The sequence below is a fragment of the Cryptotermes secundus genome, unplaced genomic scaffold (assembly GCF_002891405.2).
Source record: "Cryptotermes secundus unplaced genomic scaffold, Csec_1.0 scaffold200, whole genome shotgun sequence".
In the NCBI taxonomy this organism is placed as follows: Eukaryota; Metazoa; Arthropoda; class Insecta; order Blattodea; family Kalotermitidae; genus Cryptotermes; species Cryptotermes secundus.
Genome location: NW_019727788.1, coordinates 133,519 through 157,442, shown reverse-complemented (window position 1 = coordinate 157,442; position 23,924 = coordinate 133,519). Strand labels below are relative to the sequence as shown.

Genomic DNA, 23,924 nt, shown 5'->3' with positions numbered 1-23,924 from the left:
TAAAAGCCGGGATAGCTCAGTCTGTAGAGTGACTGGCTACCGGCTGGACGACCGAGGAGTAATCCAGATTAAACGGCGTTACATACCAGACTACAAATACCTTCAATAATAAATTTCCTGTGCGGTGTAAATTTGTATTGTTCATTGCCTTTGCGCTGTATGGCATCCGCGTTGTTCATTAAATTCTGCCACAGTCTATTTGTTTCTGCAATGAATTGCTTTCGAGTCCATTAATTTACACAAAATCATAATGAACTCATTCCTAAAATATGCATATTTCAATTGAAATGCACATTATTTTGGAAGCCGGGATAGAGTAGTAGGTATAGAGACTGCCTACGGGCTGAACGACCGAGGTGTCGGAGTTCGAGTCCCGGTAGAGCCAAGAGTTTTCTCTTCTCTAGGTCGTCCAGACCTGCTCTGGGGCCCACCCAACCTCCTGTCCAATGGGTATCGTGGTCTTGTTCGCCAGGGGTAAAGCGGTTGGGGTGTGAAACTGACCACTCCAACTAGCGCCGAAGTCAAGAAAATGTGGATCTATACATTCACTCCCCATACGCCTTCATGGTATAGTGTTTAATTAGTTAAACACAGGGACAACTTTACCTCTATCTTTACTTATACGCACAGTATTTTCTTCTGATGATGGCAAATATTACGAAATGGGGTTGAAATTGTTAGGTTCTGCATTCAGTTTGCTGATACAAAATCAGATGTATTACGGAGCAATCTCCAGACGCTGGTTCGTCGACTGTTTATTTGACATCCGCTCGGCGCCAAACAATTCTATAATACAGAATATAGGACATATAATTGAGTAATTCAGGCTGAAGTGGTAGGCAGAATAAAATTGAGTGTGTTTTATTAGAATAATTACATAGTTTTCTTTATATTACATTTTTTCAACTATAATACAGAATACTTAACTACACAATCAGTAATATTAAGAGAAAGTGTTCAAAAAGCATTTTCTAACACCTACAAATGGACGGACACATGATATAAATGAAGTTGTTATAACTTCTTTGAAAAATTCGATGACTTGTACTACGTTAACTATTAACGGTACTTTAGTTTAATTTACAGTTACATTTCTACGGTGAGATTAATAACTTTTGCAAAAATACTCTACTTAAAATAATTAACGTGTTATGACATTGTACAACTTAATTGGAGTTAGAAGTAGACAAAATATGGTCAGATCAGTAATGTGTACGATTGGAATTTAATCTTCTTCGACAAGAACATGGTTAATCTATGAAAATTTTCTGGAACGTATCTAGGTAAAGTGTCTGTTCCCTTCACAGAGTGTCTCCCGAATAGTGGCCCGTGGTATCTTGACGTACCATTGCTTCTTTCAAATGTCGTCAGAGACTTCAACTCTGCATTTATAATTTCATTTCGTTTATCCTTATTGCTTCCCTACCAACATCTGGACTTCTGTTATCACAGAGCACATTTCTATGAGAAATATGCTTTAGATTTTGCCATATGCAATCTAAGCGGCGAAGAAACAGCATCCTCAAGGAGTGGTGTCCCACGTCCAACAGCACGTACCTCATGCTTCTCAAAGGGTATGTGCATCTTTCGGTTTGAAGAGTGATTTAATAGGATAATATACACCTTAAATTCTGTTTGATCGAAATGCGATTTTACAAAGAAGGTGCCATAAAAATTAAAATAAATCTTTGTATCAAGGATTCCGTGAATTTATATAGTTCAATCACGTCATAAATTTACGGAATAAAAATTATATTATCATTTTCTTTGCTAAATTTTGCTCATAATTTGATACTGCGTACTATTAGTCGACTATGTAGTTTGGTTTGACTTTTTTCTAAAAATTGACAGTTTTAAAGAGTCACTTGTAGTATAACAGAAGTTTTTTTCTCTTATAATATTTATATGTCATAATATTTTCTTAACTTCCAATTGTAGTATAGGGAAATTCAGAGAAACTTAGCAGCAAGTGTCCACAAAGCAGACGGCAGGAGGGCCGTCAGTGTGACTGATGTGAGTCTGTGAGCACTATTGCAGCCATCAACGGTACACGTTTCGCAGAACACTTCCCTTATGGATGAATGCCCAGACGAAGGGAGACATGGATTTTCCCTATTATACTCACAGGACCGTATGATCATCTCATGTCCATTAGCTGAAACACGAAATGAGAACAAAATAAAAAACCTTTTTTTTTTTCTGTATTATAAGCATAATGTAAAATTATCCTGTTCAATGAATGGATGTAATGGCGTACATGTATATTTGTGCACATGTCATGTTAGTTGACACTAACTTCGCCGACAAGCGGCGGTCGCTCGGTCGGTATAGTTCGGTTGCTGACTGAAGCCACGGAGTTTTTTTTTTTTTTGTTATGTACGAGGTCTGACTATAAAGTTCGCGAACTAGCCATCTTGTGTTTGCCGTGGCAGCAGTGGACAGAAACCTCAGTATGGTTTGAAGACGTTAGCATATCAGCGTCTCACAGTTGTGTTGCTGTTGATCGGTGGCAATCTCTTTCTGAATGGCGTCTATTATTGTCCGAGTCTGTTTTTGTGTCTTGCATCCCGACAATGCAACAAGGCATTGTCTATGAGGGAGTTTTTAGCTAGTAAACAAATAACTGTGCTGGAACACCCCCCATATTCTCCGGATCTAGTCTCCAGTGACTTTTTCTGTTACCGAAGACAAAGGAATATTGAAAGCAAGGTATTTTGATGACATTGATGACATCAGGAATAATACCACCGCAACTCTGAAGGCCATATCACAAAACCAGTTCCAATATTGTTTTGAAGGATGGACTAGGCGCTGGCATCGGTGCATAGCTTCCCAAGGGGAGCTCTTCGAAGACGACCACAGTGATATTCAGTAATGAGGTATGTAGCACTTTTACTACGATAAGTTCGCGAACTTTACTGTCAGATCAGGTATACAAGTGTGATGTATGTATGTGTGTGTAAAATATGGATTTGGGAATTAACAACATTTCCTAATAGCTCAGACAGTTATAATGCATATGCTATGAGCTGGACGACCGCAGAATTGGAGTCTGATTTCAGGCTGGGCAGAATTTTTCTCTTTGCCATGACGTCCGGCTCTGAGGAACAACCAGCCTCAGCGGCAATTTTAATAGGGGTGGTGGGGATTTTTCATGGATTAAAGCAGCTGGGGCTTGAAACTGACTGATCACCTCCAACTAGTAACTGAATTGAAGAAATTATGGATTTTTCCACCCCTCCTTATGTATGGTAATTAATTAAGCACACCTTCACTTTTGTTAAACAACTTATCTGTTTCTCCTCTAAGATATTTTTTATGTTACTGGAAATGACACGTGAGGATGATAAAAGTAGATTCTGTTTGTAAACTTCATCATCTCGTGTTTAAATTTCGTCAGAAGATCCATTTTGCATGGTGTATGCTGGTCTCCAAGACCAACCACAGTGGCTCAGCGTTGTGAGACATGAATTGTTTTCGCTCGCTCGAACGCTAGAATCGTGGTTTCGAATCCAACTCAAGGCATGCGTGTCTCCAGTGTGCATTTATTCTGTGTTTGTGTTGTCCTGTGTGTAGGCAGAAGCCTTGTGACGTGCTAATCCCCCGTCCAAGGAGTCCTACAGACCGTGTATAGGATTCATAAACTGAAAAAGTGGCCAAGGCCCAACAAAGGGTTGTGGGGCCATAATAATAATAATAGTCTCCAAGAAATTCTAGTGCAAGTAGTTAGCTTCATTCTGTGGCAAATTTACCTTCCGGGACATAACCCAAATTTTGATATGAAGTTCAAAAGGGCCCAGGCATGATCATGAAGAGAACATTCCCAACGCTCGAAAAAGGAATCAAATCCCAGCTCTCCAGTCAGCAGACTTTATTGACGAGAACTTCTTCCAACAGAAGGTTACTCCGATAATTCGGGAGGGAGTCTCGTGGTACTTTGCGATATGCGAATGGAAACGCAACGCTTTCTCTCGTTACAAACGTTTTTCTTCACACATTTATTATACATAAACAGCAGAATTGTTATTAAGCTTTTTTATTTCCCTGAGCACTGTGTTCATTTTTTGTTACCTAAGTGTATTGCGTTTCTCGTTTCTGTCTGACGGCGGGGTGGGAGGTGACAGGTACAAGAGACCGGAAAAGGATCTATCCTCAAAATCTCGATTGTGTGATATGTCCTTGAACGTGCTTGAGGAGTAACAAGGCGTAAATAGAAAATTAAGACGTCGGCTCTACACGTTTACGAAAGATTAACCACCTGACATGAGGTAACATTCTTTTATCAAACCGTGAGACAACATATGACGTTGGTTATTTAACGACATTTTCAGCACTGAGACTATACAACGTTGTTTAATGAATGTGGTGCAGTTAGTGTAATGGGATTTGACAAGGGAACCGAAGTATTCAGAGGAAGCCCTCCCCACTGCTACTTCGCCCACCACAAATCCCACATGATCTGACCTGGGTTAGAACCTGGGTTGTCATAGTAGGAACCCAGAGCTTAACAGCCTGAGCTATGGCACGCCCAGCAGTTCTAATTAAGACTTTAATTTACAGGTATAAGAGTCCTTTCTATGAAATTGAGTATGTTGAGCACGTTTTTAAAATAGTGAGAATATGTTTTGAGGACACGTGACGATGATTTTCCTTTTCTATTTCCTAGTAGTGTAAGTCATTGCATTCTCTAAGAAGAGGGCCTATAATTAATATTGACCCTAATAATCGAGTTCTTACCACTCTTTTTAAGCACAGATGATCAAATCTAAGCCATTGTGATTGACGGTGGAAGGGAATGGTAACTATGAGTGGCCATCTTTAACAGGCTCATTTTAAGAAGAAAGCAGTTTTCTGGGATGTGTCGCCGTGTAGATATTGTGTTAATCGACGTTTTGGAGGAACGTATCGCCTCCATCTTCAGAGTAGAAGAAAAAAGAAGAAAATCTGAGAGCGAGGAACCAGCTTGAGCAGGTGCTACGTCCCTCCGAAACGTCGGTTAACACAATATCTACACGGCGCCACATCCAAGAAGACTGCTTTCCTCATAGTCACCGCCGTGAAAATCTCAAACCTTACATGCTCATTTTAAGTATTTATAATTACGTACCATTTTAAAGAAGGCGTTCTTCGCCAGTGTTGCATACTTGCAGGACAAGACATTATTGTACCAACATGATCGATACATTCCTGTAGTAGTTCTTAAGCAATTCAGGGTATTTACAAATGTGACTTTAACATAACCGTATGTGTGCATTGGCCAGAAAATATTTAGAGTTTTTCTGTATCTAATATTTTGTTCGCCGACAAAGATGGCTGCGCGGTCTAAGGCATAAGCTGTCTTCTCTCGCTCGAACATTGGGGTCTTGGGTTGGAATCCCACTCAATGTATGGATGTCTGTGTGCGTTTATTCTGTGTTTATGTTACCTTGTGTGAAGACAGCGACCTTGCGGCGAGCTGATCCCTCGTCGGAGGAGTCCTACAGTCTGTGTAAAAAATATTACGAAACCGAAGAAGTGACCAGGTCCCAACAAAGGGCTGCAGTGCCATTGATGAATGAATGAACAATTTGTTCTTGATAATTCAGATTTCATTTCCTTATAATACACAATTTTAACTTCCATTTTTCTTCACGTAGTTCAAAATTCTGTTTTTCCTCTCACATACTCATTTATATCTATGTATTTTATGCTTCTACCATGCCTTCTAAAAAAAAATAAGATCCAAAGTGCTTAAAATGTGAAAGATGTTCCATAATTTAGTTTAAGAACATCTATTTTTCAGTCGGTTGTTTTGTTTTCTTTAAAGGCAACTGCTTTGTTTTCGTGACCGATATTTTACAGTCAAATTCTGCCCCATACGTCCGAATAATTCAGGGTATTCATATATATATATATATATCTGTACAGCTGCGTAGCATTGAGAGAGCAAAATGTTGACAAATTGCTAATGAAAAGAAAAAAAAAGTGGAGATACGTAAATGGGTACAAACAAGGCTCACCACGCATGAACAAGCGTGTCCTGAATGGAGTCGGTAGTTCAAGGGGATTTACGTTTTACGCCATTTCTTGCCTGTTCGTAGTCAATGGGCACTCCATCTCGAGTGTGGGTTTCTTTCACAGAGTTTGCCTGTTTCCTGTCTACAGTTCGGTTCTTTTTACATTTGCTGACCAATTGGTGAAATCAAAGCTTCAAAATCTTCTGAGAACACCCCCGAATGCTTTTTAACACTCTTATATCAGCCAAAAATCAAAGCTATTTCGCTTCTTGAAAGAATGTGAAACCGGAAATCCGCTTTCTTCCTTTACTAATGAATACATAAATTCAAAATGCGGTGCTTGCAATTATATTTTCTGGAGCCATATTACTTGCAGCATGGATAAGTATACATACTCACACATACAATATAAGCAAACGTTTATCATTGTAGGCTGTACACTCCCTCTTCGAGAATTATGATTCGCAAACGTTTGCAGACTTTTGCTAGAAATTCTGTATTTAAGCATCTTGTTGCAAGTCATATTAAAACGTCTATGTATAACACAGTCCGTCAATAATGCAACAAATTGTTCTTTTTCTTCCACTTACACTTTTAACACAATATATTTCGGCCTCAGATGGCCATCTTCAGGTGTCTTAATATATTAAAACTGAAACACTGCACATTCATATATGCTAGAATCACACGATGTAGTCCTCTTAGTAACAAACCAAAAACTCCGAGATTTTAGTCCGCAAACGAACTATACCGACCGAGTGACCGCCGCTTGTCGGCGAAGTTTAGTGTCAACTTTTGCTGATAGATGGTGTCGCGTGGTCAGCGCAACGAATCCCCTCGGCCGTTAATTTCGGTTTTCTAGACCGGAGCCGCTGTTTCCTTGAAATAGCTCGATTATCCTCACGAGGCTGAGTGGACCTCGTTCTAGACCCACTACTTATCCGAAACAAATCTGATAGCGCAGGGGATCGAACCCGGACATCTGGATCTGTAATCAGGAACGCTGAACACTAGACCACAGAGGTGGTCGTAATAAAATAAAATAAAATCCATTCAAATTTTCTATTAAAATTTTCATTACTTGGTGATATTCGATTCCACCTCACAAGGGGTGTCGTCCATTTGCTTAGAGCTATATGTTTATCTGCAGGTGTTTGTTGCAGCAGCTTGTTGTTTTATGCTCGTTATCCCATTGTTCTATTACGTCTGCAATCTGTGAAGACTAGCGAAGACAACACCACTCGCTGCTTGAGGGAACAACGCACAAGCAAGGGGCATATTACAGATTGCAGATGTAACAGAATAACAGGTAAACAATTTGACGGCACCCCCTTGTGAGGTGGAATAGAATTTCACCAAAATAATGAAAACTGTAATGGATTTTATTTTATTTTATTAAGTGGACTACATCGTGTGAGTTTAGCGCATATTAATGCAGTGTAGCAGATTTAAAGTATTAAGACACCTGAAGATGGCCATCTAAGGCAGAAACATATTGTGTTAAAAGTAAAAGTGGAAGTAGAAGGAACAATTTGTTGCATTATTGACGGACTGTGTTATACATAGGCGTTTAGCTAGAAAATACGTGTATTTGTCAGTGGATGTGCTGTTTCTTGTCGTACTGTTGGTCGCGTGGGTTTACTTACCCGTCTGTTTCGACTTCTTGCAGACAGGGGCGGAGCGCTGACTGTATGGATGGGGGGACTGGTGATTGTCGCAGTCACTCATATGGAAGAATGTACTGTTGAACGGATCCCCGCAGTGGCGATCTACACTCGAAGAACAGCTCCAACACCTCAGTCCGGTTCCTGTGAACATCACCTAGCCGTATAAGATTTGAGGCTTTCACGATGGTGAAGATTTACATTGTGGTATTCTAAGTTATGACACCGTATAGTATGGTAGGTTACAAACGTTTCGGCAAAACACGCTGCTTCCATTTTCAAGGTAAACATTTCCACACAGAAGATGAAGCAACAGGTTCTTCCGAAACGATCGTAACAACGTATCAGTCTGTACGGCGTCTCAACCCAGAAGACTACAGTCTAAAAATGAACAACTACATTAAAGTGTTTTATATAGACACTAATATTTTACTAAGTCAATGGGTAAAGGTAATGTAAATTTGTCCCTGTATTTAATTAATTAAGAACCACGCCATGAAGACGTGGAGGGGGGGGGGGTATGGCTATTCTTGAACTCGGTACTAGATGGAGGTGAGTGGTCTGCTTCACACCCAGTCCGCTTTACCCCCGCGGATAGAGAGACCCCGGTATTCATTTGATAGGAGGCTGGATGAACCTCGTGGAGAGAAGAAAAGTCTCTTGACCCTGCCGAGAATTGAACCTTGGCCTCCCACCAGTAACCTGTCGCTATACCAACTGAGCTATCCTATCTCCCAACTCCATAAAGTAATATCTTTATTAATAAATTACGAGTAATATTAAGTTAGCTAGTTAAGAAATTCCCAACACTTTAAGAATCAGAACCATAGAGCTCCCTACTCTTCCCTATTCTAAATGACATGAATCCAGTCCACATTATCCCATCCTATTTCCTTAAGACCAATTTAATATTATACTCCCATCGAAGAGGTATCTTCCTTTCAGATTTTCCGAATACATTTCTTATAGTGTGTTGTATCTATCCCACGTGTGCTGCGGGTCCCGTCTATCTCATTCTTCTTAATTTCTTCATCCTGACAAGACTGATTTGATTAGGAGTGGAAATTACGAAGCTCCTGATTATGCAGTCAACTCCAGTCTGTCATGAAAACCTCTCTTTTAGGTCCAAATATTCTCTAATAAACCTGTTCTCAAATACCCTCAGTCTATGCTAAGTTTCTCAAGACGTCGTTTTACAATAAATATGGCCATTATTTTGGGCATTGTCCCTAGTCTTGAATCTTTTCCAACACAGCGCTCAGGAAACTGGATCTATTTCCGTCAGCGGGTGTAAGGGATTCAAGTTTCCTACTGGATTGTGTGCTTACGCCATGACACTTGATGATAGCAGAAACAAATATGGTTCCGAGACGTGTTGGAAAAGCTTAAAACGACGTAACAGTTAAAAAACAGCCACATTGTTCCTTGAATTGTGTTCTTCACTTAATCTGAGAGAGCGTCATTCACATCTGTCAAAATCTAAAGGAAATCACAGTTTAGTATAATAATAAAAAAGAAATGAATGTACTTTCGAAAAGGATACAGATAAAAATGGAAACAACTCGAAAACAGCATGGAAACTCGTAAATCTCGTCTCCAGATTTGCGATATATATTCCACTATTGACTCTGCAAACGTTAATGAAATATTCTAATTTTCCCATGTACGGCGCATCTGTGACTCATTGATTCTAACTATAGCCTGTAGAATTCGCTCTCAAAGTTCTCGAAAATACCCTGGCATTGGAGGTTGGTATAGAAGGTCTTTCACACATCCCTGTAAGTATAAGCGGTATGGAGTAAGGTCCGGCGATCGAGGTGGCCAAGGAATGGGCCCTACTCTCTTGCCACACGCAACAGTGCGACTTTTGCATTTGAGACGCCAATTCTTTTGACTGTGATCGGGGCGCCTCTCGTGACTGATATGTTATAATCAACGTTACCAACGAAAACTTAACGAGTTTCCTTGCAGTTTTCTAATTGTTTCATGTTTGTAACTGTAGCAATTCCCAAAATACATAAATTTCATTCCACCAAAACAATGTATAGTGTTCATAATAATTAAGTCTTCATATTTATATATGGCACAATGGAAAACAAAATATTCTGAGTGGAGTGATAGTAAGCAATCCCAGAAATTAATCTGTTTCTAGTCACCCACACTTTTAGGAAACACATACCTACGTCTGCCTCAATGTTGTCTATAGCCTGGGCATCATTCTCTGTTAATGATTGCTTTTCTTCCGTCGATTAATCAATTAAAATCCACAGTCGTATAGACCGACTTTCGAAAGAGAGAATAAAACATTTTAGTTAAAATATAAGCCTGATTTGGTTAAGCATTTTGTACATGTATTACAGACATTTCTTAAAATTATGAATTGTTAGTTACAAGTCGTAACACATTTAAAATTTTCCCCAAATTAGATTAAGCTTTTATACGATGATTGTTTGATCACTGGAGCTTTGTTTTAGAAGTATGAGGTGAAGTGGGAAAATGTAAAGTTGTCCCTGTGCTTAACCAATTAAGCACTACGCCATGAAGGCGTATGGGGGAGTGGATGTATAGATCCACATTTTCTTGATCTCGGCACTAGTTGGAGGTGAGTGGTTAGCTTCACGCCCCTTTCGCTTTACTCCCAGGGAATGAGCCCTCGGTATGCATTGGATAGGAGGTTGGGTGGACACAAGAGCCAGTCTGGACGACTTGATGGAGAGAGAATTCTTGCCACCGCCGGGACTCGAACTCCGATCCCTGGATCGTCTAGCCCTTAGCCAGTCGCTATACCGACTGGGAAAATCAGAATGATCTTGAAGTATAAGATCCTCGAAAGTAAGTCCTATCTGTGCTCTAGATCCAATGGAAAGCGCAGAGAGAAGAAACGAAGAATCAAATAAAAGAATCGATAAAACGAAGAACTGTCAGTTGGGAAGAGCAGGCTATCGATTCCGATAACTGCAGGAAATAATTATTCTTTATTTATTTACGTGCATACTCAACAGCCCAAAGGAAAATTATATTGACAATAATAAAATATTTTAATTCCTGGTTCAACGTAATTCGGGATCTATATGCGATCATAATTTTTCACTAGAATAACTGTTGCTTCATAACGAACTGCCTTTAGGAAGAGATTCTTATTGGAGTAAGGGATCAAATTAACTTATCGATAGTTATCTTCATAGAGGCGATGACGATACCTTTCTAGCTACGATGGAGAAACAAAGATTGCACATTTAATTTTAACGGTGAAGGCTCTTGGGAGACCTACAAGAGGTTGGAGGATTATATTACGTAACTCGAGGAGGAAATCTGTGGGGGTCATAATGGGTGGAATCACCTCAGGTTCGTGTCAAATGGTAGTCACTGGCATCAGGCTGGGTATCGATTGCGAGCGCCTCTTCGTACGCGGTAAATTCGTTCGTTTGTTTACCGTGTTCGTGTCCAGCATCGAAGCGCAGCAGCCGCGGCTGTTGATCGACGCTGTTCTTCAGTTCTCTGAACACCACAAGACCGTCTCAACTAAAAGGGCACAGCACACTCAAATCCTTTTGTCACGGGACAAAGAACCGCTCCGATTTGGCTCGACACGCACCAAGTCCGTTCGCGGCAGTGTTCGTTCTGCTGCGCGCGGCAACATAGTATATAACTTTGCGAGGCAAAGCAACGAACATTGCCTCGCGCGGCAGCAGCGCACAATCGATTCTCGGCTTTAGCGATCTTGCCTTTTGAGTTCTGTTATCAGAGCGTTCTTTAGTTTGTTAATGAAAGTCAGTTACAGCTGCTAGAGGCAACATGTGTAAAATTGTCGGTGGTTACGAAAGATAGTCTTAATTTCGTCACGTAAATAAAAATTGTTCGATTCCATTCCAGTTCCGTTGTAACGCCCAGAATTACAGATATGAAAATTAAAAAAAAGCACACAGAACTGAAGGTTATACATGAGCCTGGCGAATCTAATTGGTCAATACTACGTGCAAGGCCACAGTAAGATCTCACTTTCGGAAGGAGAATTAACACGTAATGCTACCGAAGGCTTAGGTAGGGACTCCTACATGTATATCTTACTTCACACTCTACCTATGACAAATACACAGCGCCCTTGAAAGGCCCTGACGTGCTTTTAACTCCTCAGTTTTACAGCGCAATTTCAACACTAGTTGCTATTTATATTACATTATAGTGTATATATTATCAGGACTTATCATCCAAATGATCGCGTGACTTAATACGAGTATGCATCTTCTTGAGCTAAAGAATTGCTGAGATTAACAGTTTGAATTACAACTGAAGCTTGCATCTTTGTGTGCGATTGTCATATTCGCCGGTCACACTACTTTTAGCGGAATACTTCGAATTTAGAGATTCTGTCAGTGGCGGTTAACTTCCCTGGAGAGAGGAACTCACTGAATCACGGAAAATGTTCCCCAAGACGGAGCGAAGTTGAAAAATTTAAAGGAAAAAATAATCCGGAGAGAAACGAAAAACTAATTACTGCAGGTTTCGTAACGTCAGGCCTATAATGTTACTAAGAAAGCTGTAGGCACAGAAGTGGTTATCGTAGCGGTAGCGGTAGCACTCTAGGCTGGTACTGAGGAGAGGGTGCTCGTTTCAAATGTCGGCCGGGAATTCAGTTGTTCCGACCGAGGCTTTTTCGCGGATTGGTTTCTCTCAGTACCTTCATGAAAATTTCGATATTTTGCCTCGACAAGATCAAGACGGCTTCTTCCAAATCCTTACCAATTAATCTATTGCCCTACCGTTCAACATGATTCAGTTTAGCTTCTGACAGCTCCATAAAAGATAACACGCACGATGTTCTGTGCAGCTGAGAGAAATTCAGCTGTTGTAGAAACAGAAGTTTGAAGTAATTGTCAGAGTGACACTTCGGGAAATATCAATAGATTAAACTGTTACGTGTAGGGGTGTGATTGTAGATGGGTTTGGATTGGTGAATGGATTTATTGACTACTTATACATACTTATACAGCGCTATGGTTCAGCTATAGACTTTACAAATCACTACAGCACACGCCAAGCCTCAGTCTTTTATATTCTTAACTATCGTTGCTTGGCAATAGCTCTCAACAATGGAGATTCATCTTCGCCCGCTGGCTCACATCTGAGCACATTGTTCCAACTGTCCTGGTTATACCATCTCGGCATGGAACACATAGAAAACACCCCCTTTCCCAACACTAACTCTATTGATGTATTCGTATTCGTTGCCGCAGGAACGTATTTACCGAGTCGTTGCCCAAAACGGTAGCTATTTACAAAGTGACCGCTTAGCAACGGGTCTACACGCCAAAATACTTTACCAGCTTGTCGTTAGTCAAGATGTGTTTATGGATCTAGTCCGGGCTAAAGCAAAGATTTCTCATGTAGGCTTACATGGGCTCTTATTGCTTCCCGTTGAACGCCCTGTTGGAAGGGATTTGAGATTCTGGTGGCTCTGAATGGTAAGATCACACTCTTTCTCATTGTAATGCCGTGTCGTCTGACCTTTGAAGAAACCCACTACCTCTCTCTTCTAAATGGAGTAGTCTCTTTTAATCTGAAGATGGCGGTGGTAGGATATTTCGAGATGTTGGTACGTATCTACAGGACATGATGTCACCTTCCGGAGTAGGAGACACTTTCTTATTCTGAAAATTGAGTCAGCAGATTCCTTCGAAGCGTCCATATCTATCTACTAAGCTCACGGTGTCACATCCCAGAACACTACTTTCTTGACTGCTGCTAAGCCTGTATACTTGCATCTACACGCAATAGTTTCCCAAAGGCTGTGTTCAGCAGACCAAAACAATTCCAGCTCATCTCGCGGAGTGTTACAGAACCGTCAGTAAAATTCCAAATGCAATGACGTCAAGTATCAAGACTAAAGACAACCCCCATTTCTTTTGCAAATATATGGAACTTTATATAACATGATTTTAAATAAATGGCACCTAATGGTGTGCACTGTCTCAGCTGACTCAGGATAAAGTCCAGCGGTGGGCTCCTGTGAACATAATAATGAATACTGAGGTTCCATAAAGAGTGGGGAATTTCATGGTAACCTAGGTAACTAGAAGCTTATCAAGATACACTCTTGCTCAGTGCGGTTATTCTTACAGACTGTACATCAAAGCGTTTCCATTTAATTACAGGAAACACTGTTCAATTATTTACCCAGCCTGAGATTAAGGTCTTCCTTAAATGTAACCATGTGAAGTCACACATCTTATGTGTTTCCATATAGGTTTCACCGACTGTAGGGCGCTTTGCAGTCGATTTTACGTGATCATCATACATATACGTAATTATATGAGCTTATGACGCAAACTGTGGAGAAATCCACCTGGACAAATCCTCTGTGCGTATTAACTGAACGTAACATTCATCTCATTTGTTCCTACGATTTCCACTGTTCTTTGGCCGTTCGTAATTTTCGTTAAAAATATAGCGCAATATGTCAGGCGCGCATCATATTTTGGGGGAAATTTATTCGAATTCTGGCCTGAAACCTTTATTCCTCTTGATCTAATTCTTATATATAGACTCACTAATGAGTAGACGCTGATCCGTATAAAGACTTTAATTTTTAACTGCTCATTCGACTACTTGAAGGCGATTTTTCAAACTAAGAGGTTTTAATGTTACTAATAACAATTTATGTTATTTTAATACGGTTTTTATAATAATAATTTTAGCCCTACTAAACAAAAAATCAAAACAAACACCCAACAAGATATACTCATACACAAGGAATACACTTCTCTTTAAACCTATATACAGTATATCTTCATATATCATCACAAAGTATATTATACAGAAATTAACTGTATTTCCTCTACATTGTCACATTTATATGCCCTACAAAAACAAACTCCGTGGCTTTAGTCCGCGAACGAACTATACCGACCGAACGACTGCCGCTTGTCGGCGAAGATAGTGCCAACTTTAGCGGATATAGGGTGTCACGTGGTCAGCGCAACGAATCCCCACTGCTATTAATTTCGGTTTTACTACAAACTATACAATATACACTATCAATAATATTTGTGTTGATGGTAATATAAATATTATAGGTACGAAGGATGTCATTAATGGTAATTAATAATTTTTAAATATGCGGTCAGGTCTAATAGAAGTATTATAACGATATTATCCTGGAAACGCTTCACGCTTATGTAACACAACGTCGAGCGGAAAGCTGATTGCGAATTACGAAGTTAGAAAATTGTGGTACTAAGCTGAAGTGGCCTATTTTAAGTTACGGATCCAGCATTTGCCTGAAGGGTGTGAGGAAACCTCGAATAAGTTTAAAATAGCTAGCCTCTTAAATGAGATTCGAACTCATGACCTCCCAGGTACTAAACAGGAGTGCTCACCACTTCGTCCAATTATTAAGAATTCTGAAATAGTGGATTGTTTATAGTAAGACTATCGGTCTATTAGGCCGCGCCATAGCTCAAGCGGTTAGTCGCTGGCTTCCCACCACGGCGGCCCGGGTTCGATCCCGGGTCTGGTCAAGTGGGATTTGTGGTGGACAAAGTGGCGCTGGGGCAGGTTTTCTCCTAGTACTTCGGTTTCCCTTGCCAATCTTCATTCCACCAGTTGCTCCACAATCACCCTCACCTATCATCTGGGGCTGGTACAATAGGCCAGAAGTGGCCGCAGTACAGGGCACTTAGTCCCACCCCACTAGCAACTAAGAAAAACAATCGGTCTATTATAGGACAACAAAATGAGACACGGAAACATTCGTGTATATTCATGCCCCGAGCACGATTCGATCCCATGGTCCCAGTCGTCAAACCGTTTAAGTCCATAAGGCCCGACTGGAATATTTTTCTATCATTGACCAACATACATGGTAAAGGCAAAATAAAAGTTTGCTAATCACTAATATGAGCTAAATGAATGCATCACAGACCAGCATATTATTCAACTGAAACTGATGACCGTGGCGTCCTTCTGACTACATGTATACAGGCAGGCGTGACCAGTTGCTCCGTCACTCACCGAGGATCGTGTGGTTCTTCTCTATTGTCTTCAGCACTGCGCGTTATTCATGAGCGCGGTACCACAAGGATACTTACGTCACTTTACGTAGGCTTATGTACCTTACTTCAAAGCGTATGTATTGGGTGCGGCAACTGATGACGCCATAGCACATAAAATTCATGGGAGAGGTAAGAAACTTAGAGTCTGTCCATGCATCTGTCATGTACAGTCATTTCTGTAGAGAGGTTGGGTATGTGGTGCAGCGTACAGTGGTTTACGTAACTCTATAGACATACAAACATGATGAAATCTGTGTCACATTCTAGGTCTCTGAGATTTTGATAACCGATACAAGAACACCTGTTCAATTTCATCAGGTTTACAACCATATACTGGAAACCGTATCGCAAAGCAACTTCCGTGTTCAGTAGGACCTTTCAAAATAAGGTAAAATTATCCCTGTAACAGGCTGTGGAGGCCCATAGGGCTGTGAGACGCCGAGGCTCCCACATTTTCGAGACAAAAGGCTCACAGATGGCGATAAGGTTGTCAGCCTTAAGCGCCGGCCCACCTTTATCCCCCAGGAAGATTCCTGGTACTCATTTCTGTTAGAGGCTGAGTCGACGCCAGGGCCATAGTGCGGCTGGAAGGATTAGGCCAATTGAAAAAAAAAATCAACCTCATCGGGAATCGAACCTGCGACCTTCCAGCTTGTAGCATAGTGCCTCAACCAACTATACTACCACGTTCCCCACTAAGTGCCCACTACTAAGTATTTAATAAAATTATCTTTTACAGAACATATATTCTGCCTGAAAAGTCGCAAATGGATTTTTTCAAATTTGCTGAGAAGTTGATCATTTTCTCTATAAATTTTAAATTGGACGGACAGATCTTGTATAACGCTGAGCAGTTTTCAAATTTAAAGGTGCAAAGTAGTGTCAGCGTGTTTTCACGAAGCCAAGGAAAAAAAACGGGGGTTGGTAACGCGGCAAACACTGTCAGTCACATTTCTGATGTTTGAAGGCTAACAGGATTATATTATGGGCTATGTGAGGTCCTCACGGTGGTGACTGTAAAGATTAAATTATCTTCTGAGACGTGATGACATGATGACGTGTGATTTAGTAGATCATTTACCAATGTTTCGTAGGAACATGCTGTCTCCAGCTTCAGGAACGAAGGTTGTTTCTCTCTACCTTAAGAGTCGAAAATTCTGACAGACGTTACATCGAACCCGGGGTCCCTCGAATACAAACGAACGTTCTAGCCAATCAATCGAGATATTCAACTAATATTTGTGAAAAATAACAATTACATTCTAATTTCGAGACGATAATAAGAGCAACAGATAAATTGTCAGTTTCATTAGTACTGCTACATGTTACAGCGCGCATCACGAAGTGCCCTGTTTCGTAAACTTTATGCGCGAACGAAGTAGTAAATAATGAATATGACCGTGAATAGCAGAACTATTGAGAAAAATGTTGAAGAAGAGGGAGGAACAGATAAGAAAAGAAACAAAGAAGGGATAAAAAAACTAAAATAACAATTAAGAAAATGTGGAAGAAAGAGGAAAACGAATTGGAGAAAGTTAAATGTAAGAAATGATAAACGTAAACGAAAAAAAGACAATAAACGAACAGAGGAAGAAGAATAAATAATTAAAAAAAACAAACTTAATTTCAGCAATAATTAAATTAAATTTAAATTTATTCTGCACGACAATGCTATAAGCATCTAGAATCCTAGCAAGGAACTTGCCTGCTGGGATGGAGAGCGCCAGGATGCAGAACACAGCAATGTAGACGCACTGCATCGTGAGCACTAGCGGAACAATTCTTCAGTAGTGACTGGAATTTTAGCACTGACTGGAGACGTAGTCCAGTCTTCTGCAGCAGGCGTATTGGTCAACAGAGACAACGCTTACCCCTCCCCCACGTTCGCCCCCGTTCACTGCGTGCTTCCGCTTCTAAGCAAGGACGCTCATTTCTTCATAAACTACAGGATGCTCCACTTAAAGAGCAAAGTAAGCGTGTACCTGAACGCAGTACTTGGCAAGCCAGGTTTATTCGAACCACTAGGCTATCTGTCTATATTCATATTGTCTGACCTTGGTCGCTTTTTAAGTTTCTTACTCCTATACACAGTCGGTAGGACTCCTTGGACGGGGGATCAGTTCATCGCAAGGCCGCTACCTACACACAGAACAACACAAAGAAGAAATTCACACAGACATCCATGCTTTCAGTGGGATTCAAAACCAATGATCCCGAAGTTGGAGCGAGCGAAGACAGTTCATGCCTTAGACCGCGCGGCCACTTTGTCTTAAAATTTGTATTCATTGGTAGTTACGCCTGAGTCTCACGCAGTACGCATGAAGGCAAGTCCTATGTATCTGGTGGGTCCGGAATCTGAACCTCTGCCTGGCTTCCTGACTGAGATGCTCTGAAACTTTACTTTGAGCCTCTCTGGATAAATTTCGTGAAAATTTTCGCCCACAGCTTTAATTTTTTATTATTTAATGACGCTGTCGGTATCAGGAATATTTAGCATCAATGACCGAAAGACTAATGAATGAGGAAGAGTTGGTGGAATGAAAGTTGGCAAGAGAAACGGAAGTACACTAAGAAACCCGCCCCAGTGAACACTTTGTCCACAACAAATACCATATGAACTGACTTGGGATCGAACCCGGCCCGAAGATTCACATTTCTCAGTTAATTATTTATCAAGTGTGAACTCTTCTCGGTTCTCTCACTTTATATTTCGGAAAAAGCCAGACGTTTCGGGATGGCTTCTTGCTCAGCTTACTCTACAAGTCTCAAGATGGAGTCGGGATGTTCTTCTGACTTTAAGGACAGGTTTCCAGCTTGGTATTCTCACCGAACTTAAAATGGAGACGATATTTTTCTCCAAAATGTCGATCTATTTCGAAACTACCAAGAGTTGCCGCCTTTAAGATCGTAATTTTCATATCCACTGTAGTGTGAACGTCATATCCAATGCATTTACGTTACGTTGCCCTTTTTCATTGAACGCTATAGACCTATAAGTACGGAAATGATATCTATTAATTTATGGCTCTACAGTCCTTGTGGACCTTGACCGCTTTTTCAGTTTCTTAATCTATATACAGTCTGTAGGACTCCTTGGACTGGGGATCAGCCTGTCGGGAGGCCGCCACCTATACACAGAACAACGCAGACACAGAATAAACGCACACAGACATCCATGCCTCGAGTGGGATTCGAACACACCATTCCAGTGTTCGAGCGGGCTGTGACAGTTCATGTATTAGACCGCGGGGCCATTGTGATCGGCTAGAAAGTGAGGTAGTGAGTGTAAATAAACAAGGCCAGGAACAAATGAGGAAATGGAAGGCATTCGAAAATGAAGGTAACTCACCACGGACTCACGTTCTCGGCATTAAATTTGGAAGGGGTGGAGGGGGAAGGAGTTGTAGCCTATTTCAGGAGGCTACATTGAGATATGCTGAGAGATTGGGTTTTGTTTTATTTACCAACGAGATTCAACTACACGGTTTGTTGTGTCATGAACACGAATTTGTTGGCCCAATTGACGTTACGCATTTTCGCAACGGACCGAAAACAGTGGCCACGCCGTCTAAGGCATGAACTGTCTTCACTCCATCGAACACTTGGCTCGTGGGTTCGAATCCCATTCGAGGCATAGATGTCTATGCGTTTATTCTGCTTTTGTGTTGCCCTGTGTGTACGTAGAGGCTTTGCGACTGGCTGATCTCTCGTTAAAGGACTCCTACAGACTGTGTATGTGATAACCAGGGCCCGGATTTTGATGACATGTCATCTTTTTTTCCTTGTATCCCGTGCGATGCTCTTAAATATATAAATCTCGGATATGAGCTGCTGGTTACAGAAATGTAAATTTTATAGGTATTTTGGTAAATTTTTGTTCTTTTAAGGGGATTTATTGTCATTTTTGGCCATTTTAGGGAAATTTTCTTCATATGTTTTCTGAAATGTGAATAACATGGAAGCGAAGTGTTCTTTCTTTTCTACGTTAGGTCATTTTTATGGATTTTTCGGTCATTTTATAGGTCTTTTTTGAATATTTTCAGGTCATCAAAATCCGGGCCCTGCATATTAGATTTTTGGGTCATATTGTACGTCATTTTTCTGGATTTTTTCGGTCATTTTATAGGTCATTTTTTAAAATATTTTCTGGTCATCAAAATCCGGGCCCTGGTGATAACGAAACTGTAAAAGCCGCCAGGGCCCAACAAAGGGCTTAGAGCTCATGATGAACGAGTGAATAATGATTTACCTACAAGGACTGAGGAAAATAATGAAATTCAAACCTGGGATTTGCTGAATATGGAGCAGGAGTAGTAAGCAGCCCGCACTGATGTTCGTTTGTGAAGACGGACTGAAAATATTGGGGAACTTTTCAGTCTAGTTTAACCCATATCCAAATCGAGATTTCAGTCTCATGTTTTCCTAATGTAAATCAAATTCATTGTGCGTTAAATTGGGAGAATTCGTCGTCAACCTTCCGAAAAGGCGTTTCCGGTACGGAATCACACGCTGGCAATTTCATGGCGCATTTACACAGATGTAACTAGAAGCAAGACACTGGCGATTTTTTTCTCATTCTTAATCATTTCTGGTAATTCTCACAGAAGCTGGTGTGAAAATCAACAAAAAACAATTATTTTCACATCCGCCTATTCAAGTCTTGTCCTTCTGGCAGAGTCCTTGCCGAACACAGCAAGTCTAGAATTCTAGTGTTCGTACTTTGTATATTCATCCAAACTACATAAAGGAAGAACGACATTTACGAAGAATCTAAAATATGGATTAAGAGTACTATTTTCTGAGATATGACAGCGTGTGATCTGGTAAAATTTCGCCGACGTTTCAAAGGAACATACTGCCTCCAACTAAAGGTTAGGACAATAAACAGAAAAAGCAACAAACTCTTCAACCCGAAAGAAGGAAGCAGAAAGTTACTTCGAACTGACAATAAACTTCTACAAGGTTACTAGTTGCCATAATATTCACAGTCCCCTCCTCGAAAAAACCAAATCGCACATTCGTGCTGCCAGTGTTGATAGAAGCATTACATATTTTCTAAATTAAAGTTTCAGTTAATTAGAGGGTTGGTGATAATAATTACGATATGAGTATTATTTCTAGAAATTGAGAACGTATTTCATCTCATTGCATATGTGGACTCTAAGTGCAGTTGTTTTGGCGTTGTCTTGGTATATTTCTTTATATATTTGTTTCAGGAAGTGCTCATGGTTGATGGATACAACGAGATACAACACACCATCGACCTTCAAGAAATGACATCTGATTTTATCTATTAAAGCCGATGTTGTAATTAATTCAAGCATGTAATTAAAAGAAGAATTAACCCTGCTCGAAATATAATTAAACAATTTATGTCACATGATTTATGTTCCTGATGATACCCGTATGTGGCCGAAACATGTTGTGAACAAATAACTGAACATAAAGTGACAGTGAAGAAGACGCACTAAACGCCAAAGAAAGTCACAACAAAGAAGGAAATTTAAATAATTAAATTAACTGATTATTGCACAAGGGAGATGAAATAGAATGTTACGTAAATAAGTTTATTGCAACACTAGCCGTCAACGTAATGCATTTTGGGGGATCTAAAAGCTTACATCTTACGTATCCCATTCATGGTAACAAATTACATATCAGTATCCGACTTAGGAGCTTTCGTGCCGTCTAAGTGCAACGTCGTTTGCTATTCTTTCTTCGAATTCCTTTATTGGACACTACATGTTTCGGCCTAACTGGTCATCTTCAGGTGTACAGGTTGTTATTGTTAAGGATTATGCTGCTCGCTGTAATGCGGGTTTCTTTCCTCCTGTTGTAGTTGCCTCTGGTTATTTTTGGTTATGTGGGATACCATCAGCTTTATTTGGTATAAGTATTATGTTTCTGGACATTAACCATCGTCTTGGCTATTTGTTAAAAACCGTCCTGTTTCTTTTTTAAAACAACGTTTCGGACACTGGATTCTGTCCACGTCCTCAGGTAAAACCTACGTAGTTGGGTCCAATAGAGAGAGCTAGCCCCTATCTCCGGACCTACTCAGTTGGGTCCAATAGATAGAGCTAGGCCCTATCTCCGGACCCAACTAAGTAGGTTTTACCTTAGGACGGGGAGAGAATCCAGTCTCCGAAACGTTGTATTTTAAGAAAGAAACAGGACTTTTTTTAGCAACTAGCCAAGACGATTGATTATATCCAGAAACATAATGCTTGTAGCAATATACCATCGTCACAAACTTTTAGATCTTAATTTTATTTGGGTTTGCACGTGGTTGCTTTTGGTGTTGTCTGGTTTGTTGGTTGTGGTTGCTTTGAACGTTCTTGCTAGGGCGGGAGTTCTGTTGTGTGTTGGTCTGCCGTCACAGTCGTTCCTTATGGTACATATCAGTAACCTGTGTAAATAATTCCGCTTCTAACATGAGAGAAATTCTGCTTAAGTAAACGGATACATTTTCGAAGTACAGTAAGATACAATAATAGTAAGCCTATCTATGCCTTTACTTAAATTTTGTAATGACACGTGTTGTCGTGGCAAATCACTTAACATATTGACTCAGAACTTTTCGCCGTATATATGACGTGCAATTAGCACCAGATGGTGAACACACACCCCTGCTTGCTGACGTTCATGACGTATCCTCACATTACAGAGTGACCTTCTAAATCATAAGTTACTGAAATCACAGCTTACTTACTTACTCATGGAGCTGAGCCCTTCTTGAGGAGCCGCCAATTCTGCAGCTACTCTAGAATTTCCCAGCATTTTATGGAACCCGAAGGTTAATCACCGTGTTCACAAGAGCCCTCCACTGGTTCTTATCCTCAGCCAGATCTATCCAATCCATACCATCCCATCCTATCTCTCTTAGATCCATTCTAATATTGTCCACCCACCTACGCCTTGGTCTTCCTTGTGGTCTCCTTCCTTCTGGCTTTCCCACCAATATCCTATACTCATTCCTCGTCTCCCCCATTCGTGCTACATGACCTGTCCACCTCATCCTCCTCTACTTGATCACTCTAATTATACTTAGAGAAGAGTACAAGTTATGAAGCTCCTCATTATGCAGTTTTCTCCAACCTCCTGTGATGAAATCACAGCTAGAGTCTCTATTTTTGTAAAATGGGGCAAGCTAGCTCAAATGATAAATCTTCTGACTTTTATTGTAAGATGAGCCGTTAGAAACTAGTATGGAACACCGGCTAACTTATTGAGGTCTTCCGCGGTTTTCGTCAGTCCCTCCAGGCAAATAACAGGACGAAAATTCGTACTAGCCATAACCACTTCTTTCCACGTTATTTTTAATTCAGTGAGCTATTGACAGCGTCATTAAATAAACCATAAATTAAATAAGATAAGAAGTGATAAGAAGGGAGAGCTGTCAAAATGTGGCTTGATCCAAAAGCACCATGAAACCCCATCTTCGATCTCTGTCTGCGAAGTAGACCTGAAGTCTCTTACTAATGATGTCTTAAATAGGAGTCTGTGCTGAAAACAGAATTTAATCTCGAGGTCACTTATATTAATAGAAAGGTCACATTTGTTGACCTCAAAGTGGTCTTTTCAGCTGCAAGACACAAGAACATTACTGCTGTAACAACCATTCGTGTACTGCCAGAAAAGAACAATTATCGTCCCCACTCCTCGGAGCAATATTAAGACACGCTACAGTTGCATCCTGGAAAGACGTAGAAAGAGGGACACTCAACAAAAACCGGAAGATATTCTCTATTCAAGGAAATGATCTGGACTGAACGTAATGTTTGTTCATTGGTCGATTGATTGCTTGTTGATTTTATAATCTTCCCAGTAACACTGGTTACAGCACTGACACCTTATGGACACTAAGGAATCAGTTCAGAAGAAAGTTTAGATTACACTTAAAATAAACATACTAATACACTAATCAGCTGATCACAGTGGCCGTGCGGTCTGAGACATGAACTGTCTTCGCTCGCTCGAATGCTGGGATCGTGGGTTCGAATCCCATTCAAGGTATGGATGTCTGTATTGTGTGCGTTTATTCTGTGTTTGCGTTGTTGTGTGTATAGGTAAAGGCCTCTCGACGGGCTGATCCCCTGTCCAAGGAGTCCTAGAGACTGCGTATAGGTTGAAGTAACTGTAAAATCTGCCAAGGCCCAACAAAAGAGCAGTAGAGCCATAATAATAATAATAATAATAATAATAATAATAAT

The 23,924-nt window shown here is 40.5% G+C and overlaps 1 protein-coding gene across 1 annotated transcript; it reads right to left on the bottom strand.

Moving 5' to 3' along the window:
* Nucleotides 1-833: 833 nt before the first annotated feature.
* On the bottom strand, nt 834-17,535 carry LOC111864958. The gene is made up of 3 exons (XM_023852604.2): nt 17,417-17,535; nt 7,643-7,804; nt 834-2,155 (listed from the first exon to the last, which is right to left on the bottom strand). The coding sequence occupies exons 1-3, from the start codon at nt 17,469-17,471 to the stop codon at nt 1,950-1,952; spliced, it is 423 nt and encodes a 140-aa protein (XP_023708372.1). The 5' UTR covers nt 17,472-17,535; the 3' UTR covers nt 834-1,949.
* Nucleotides 17,536-23,924: the final 6,389 nt, after the last annotated feature.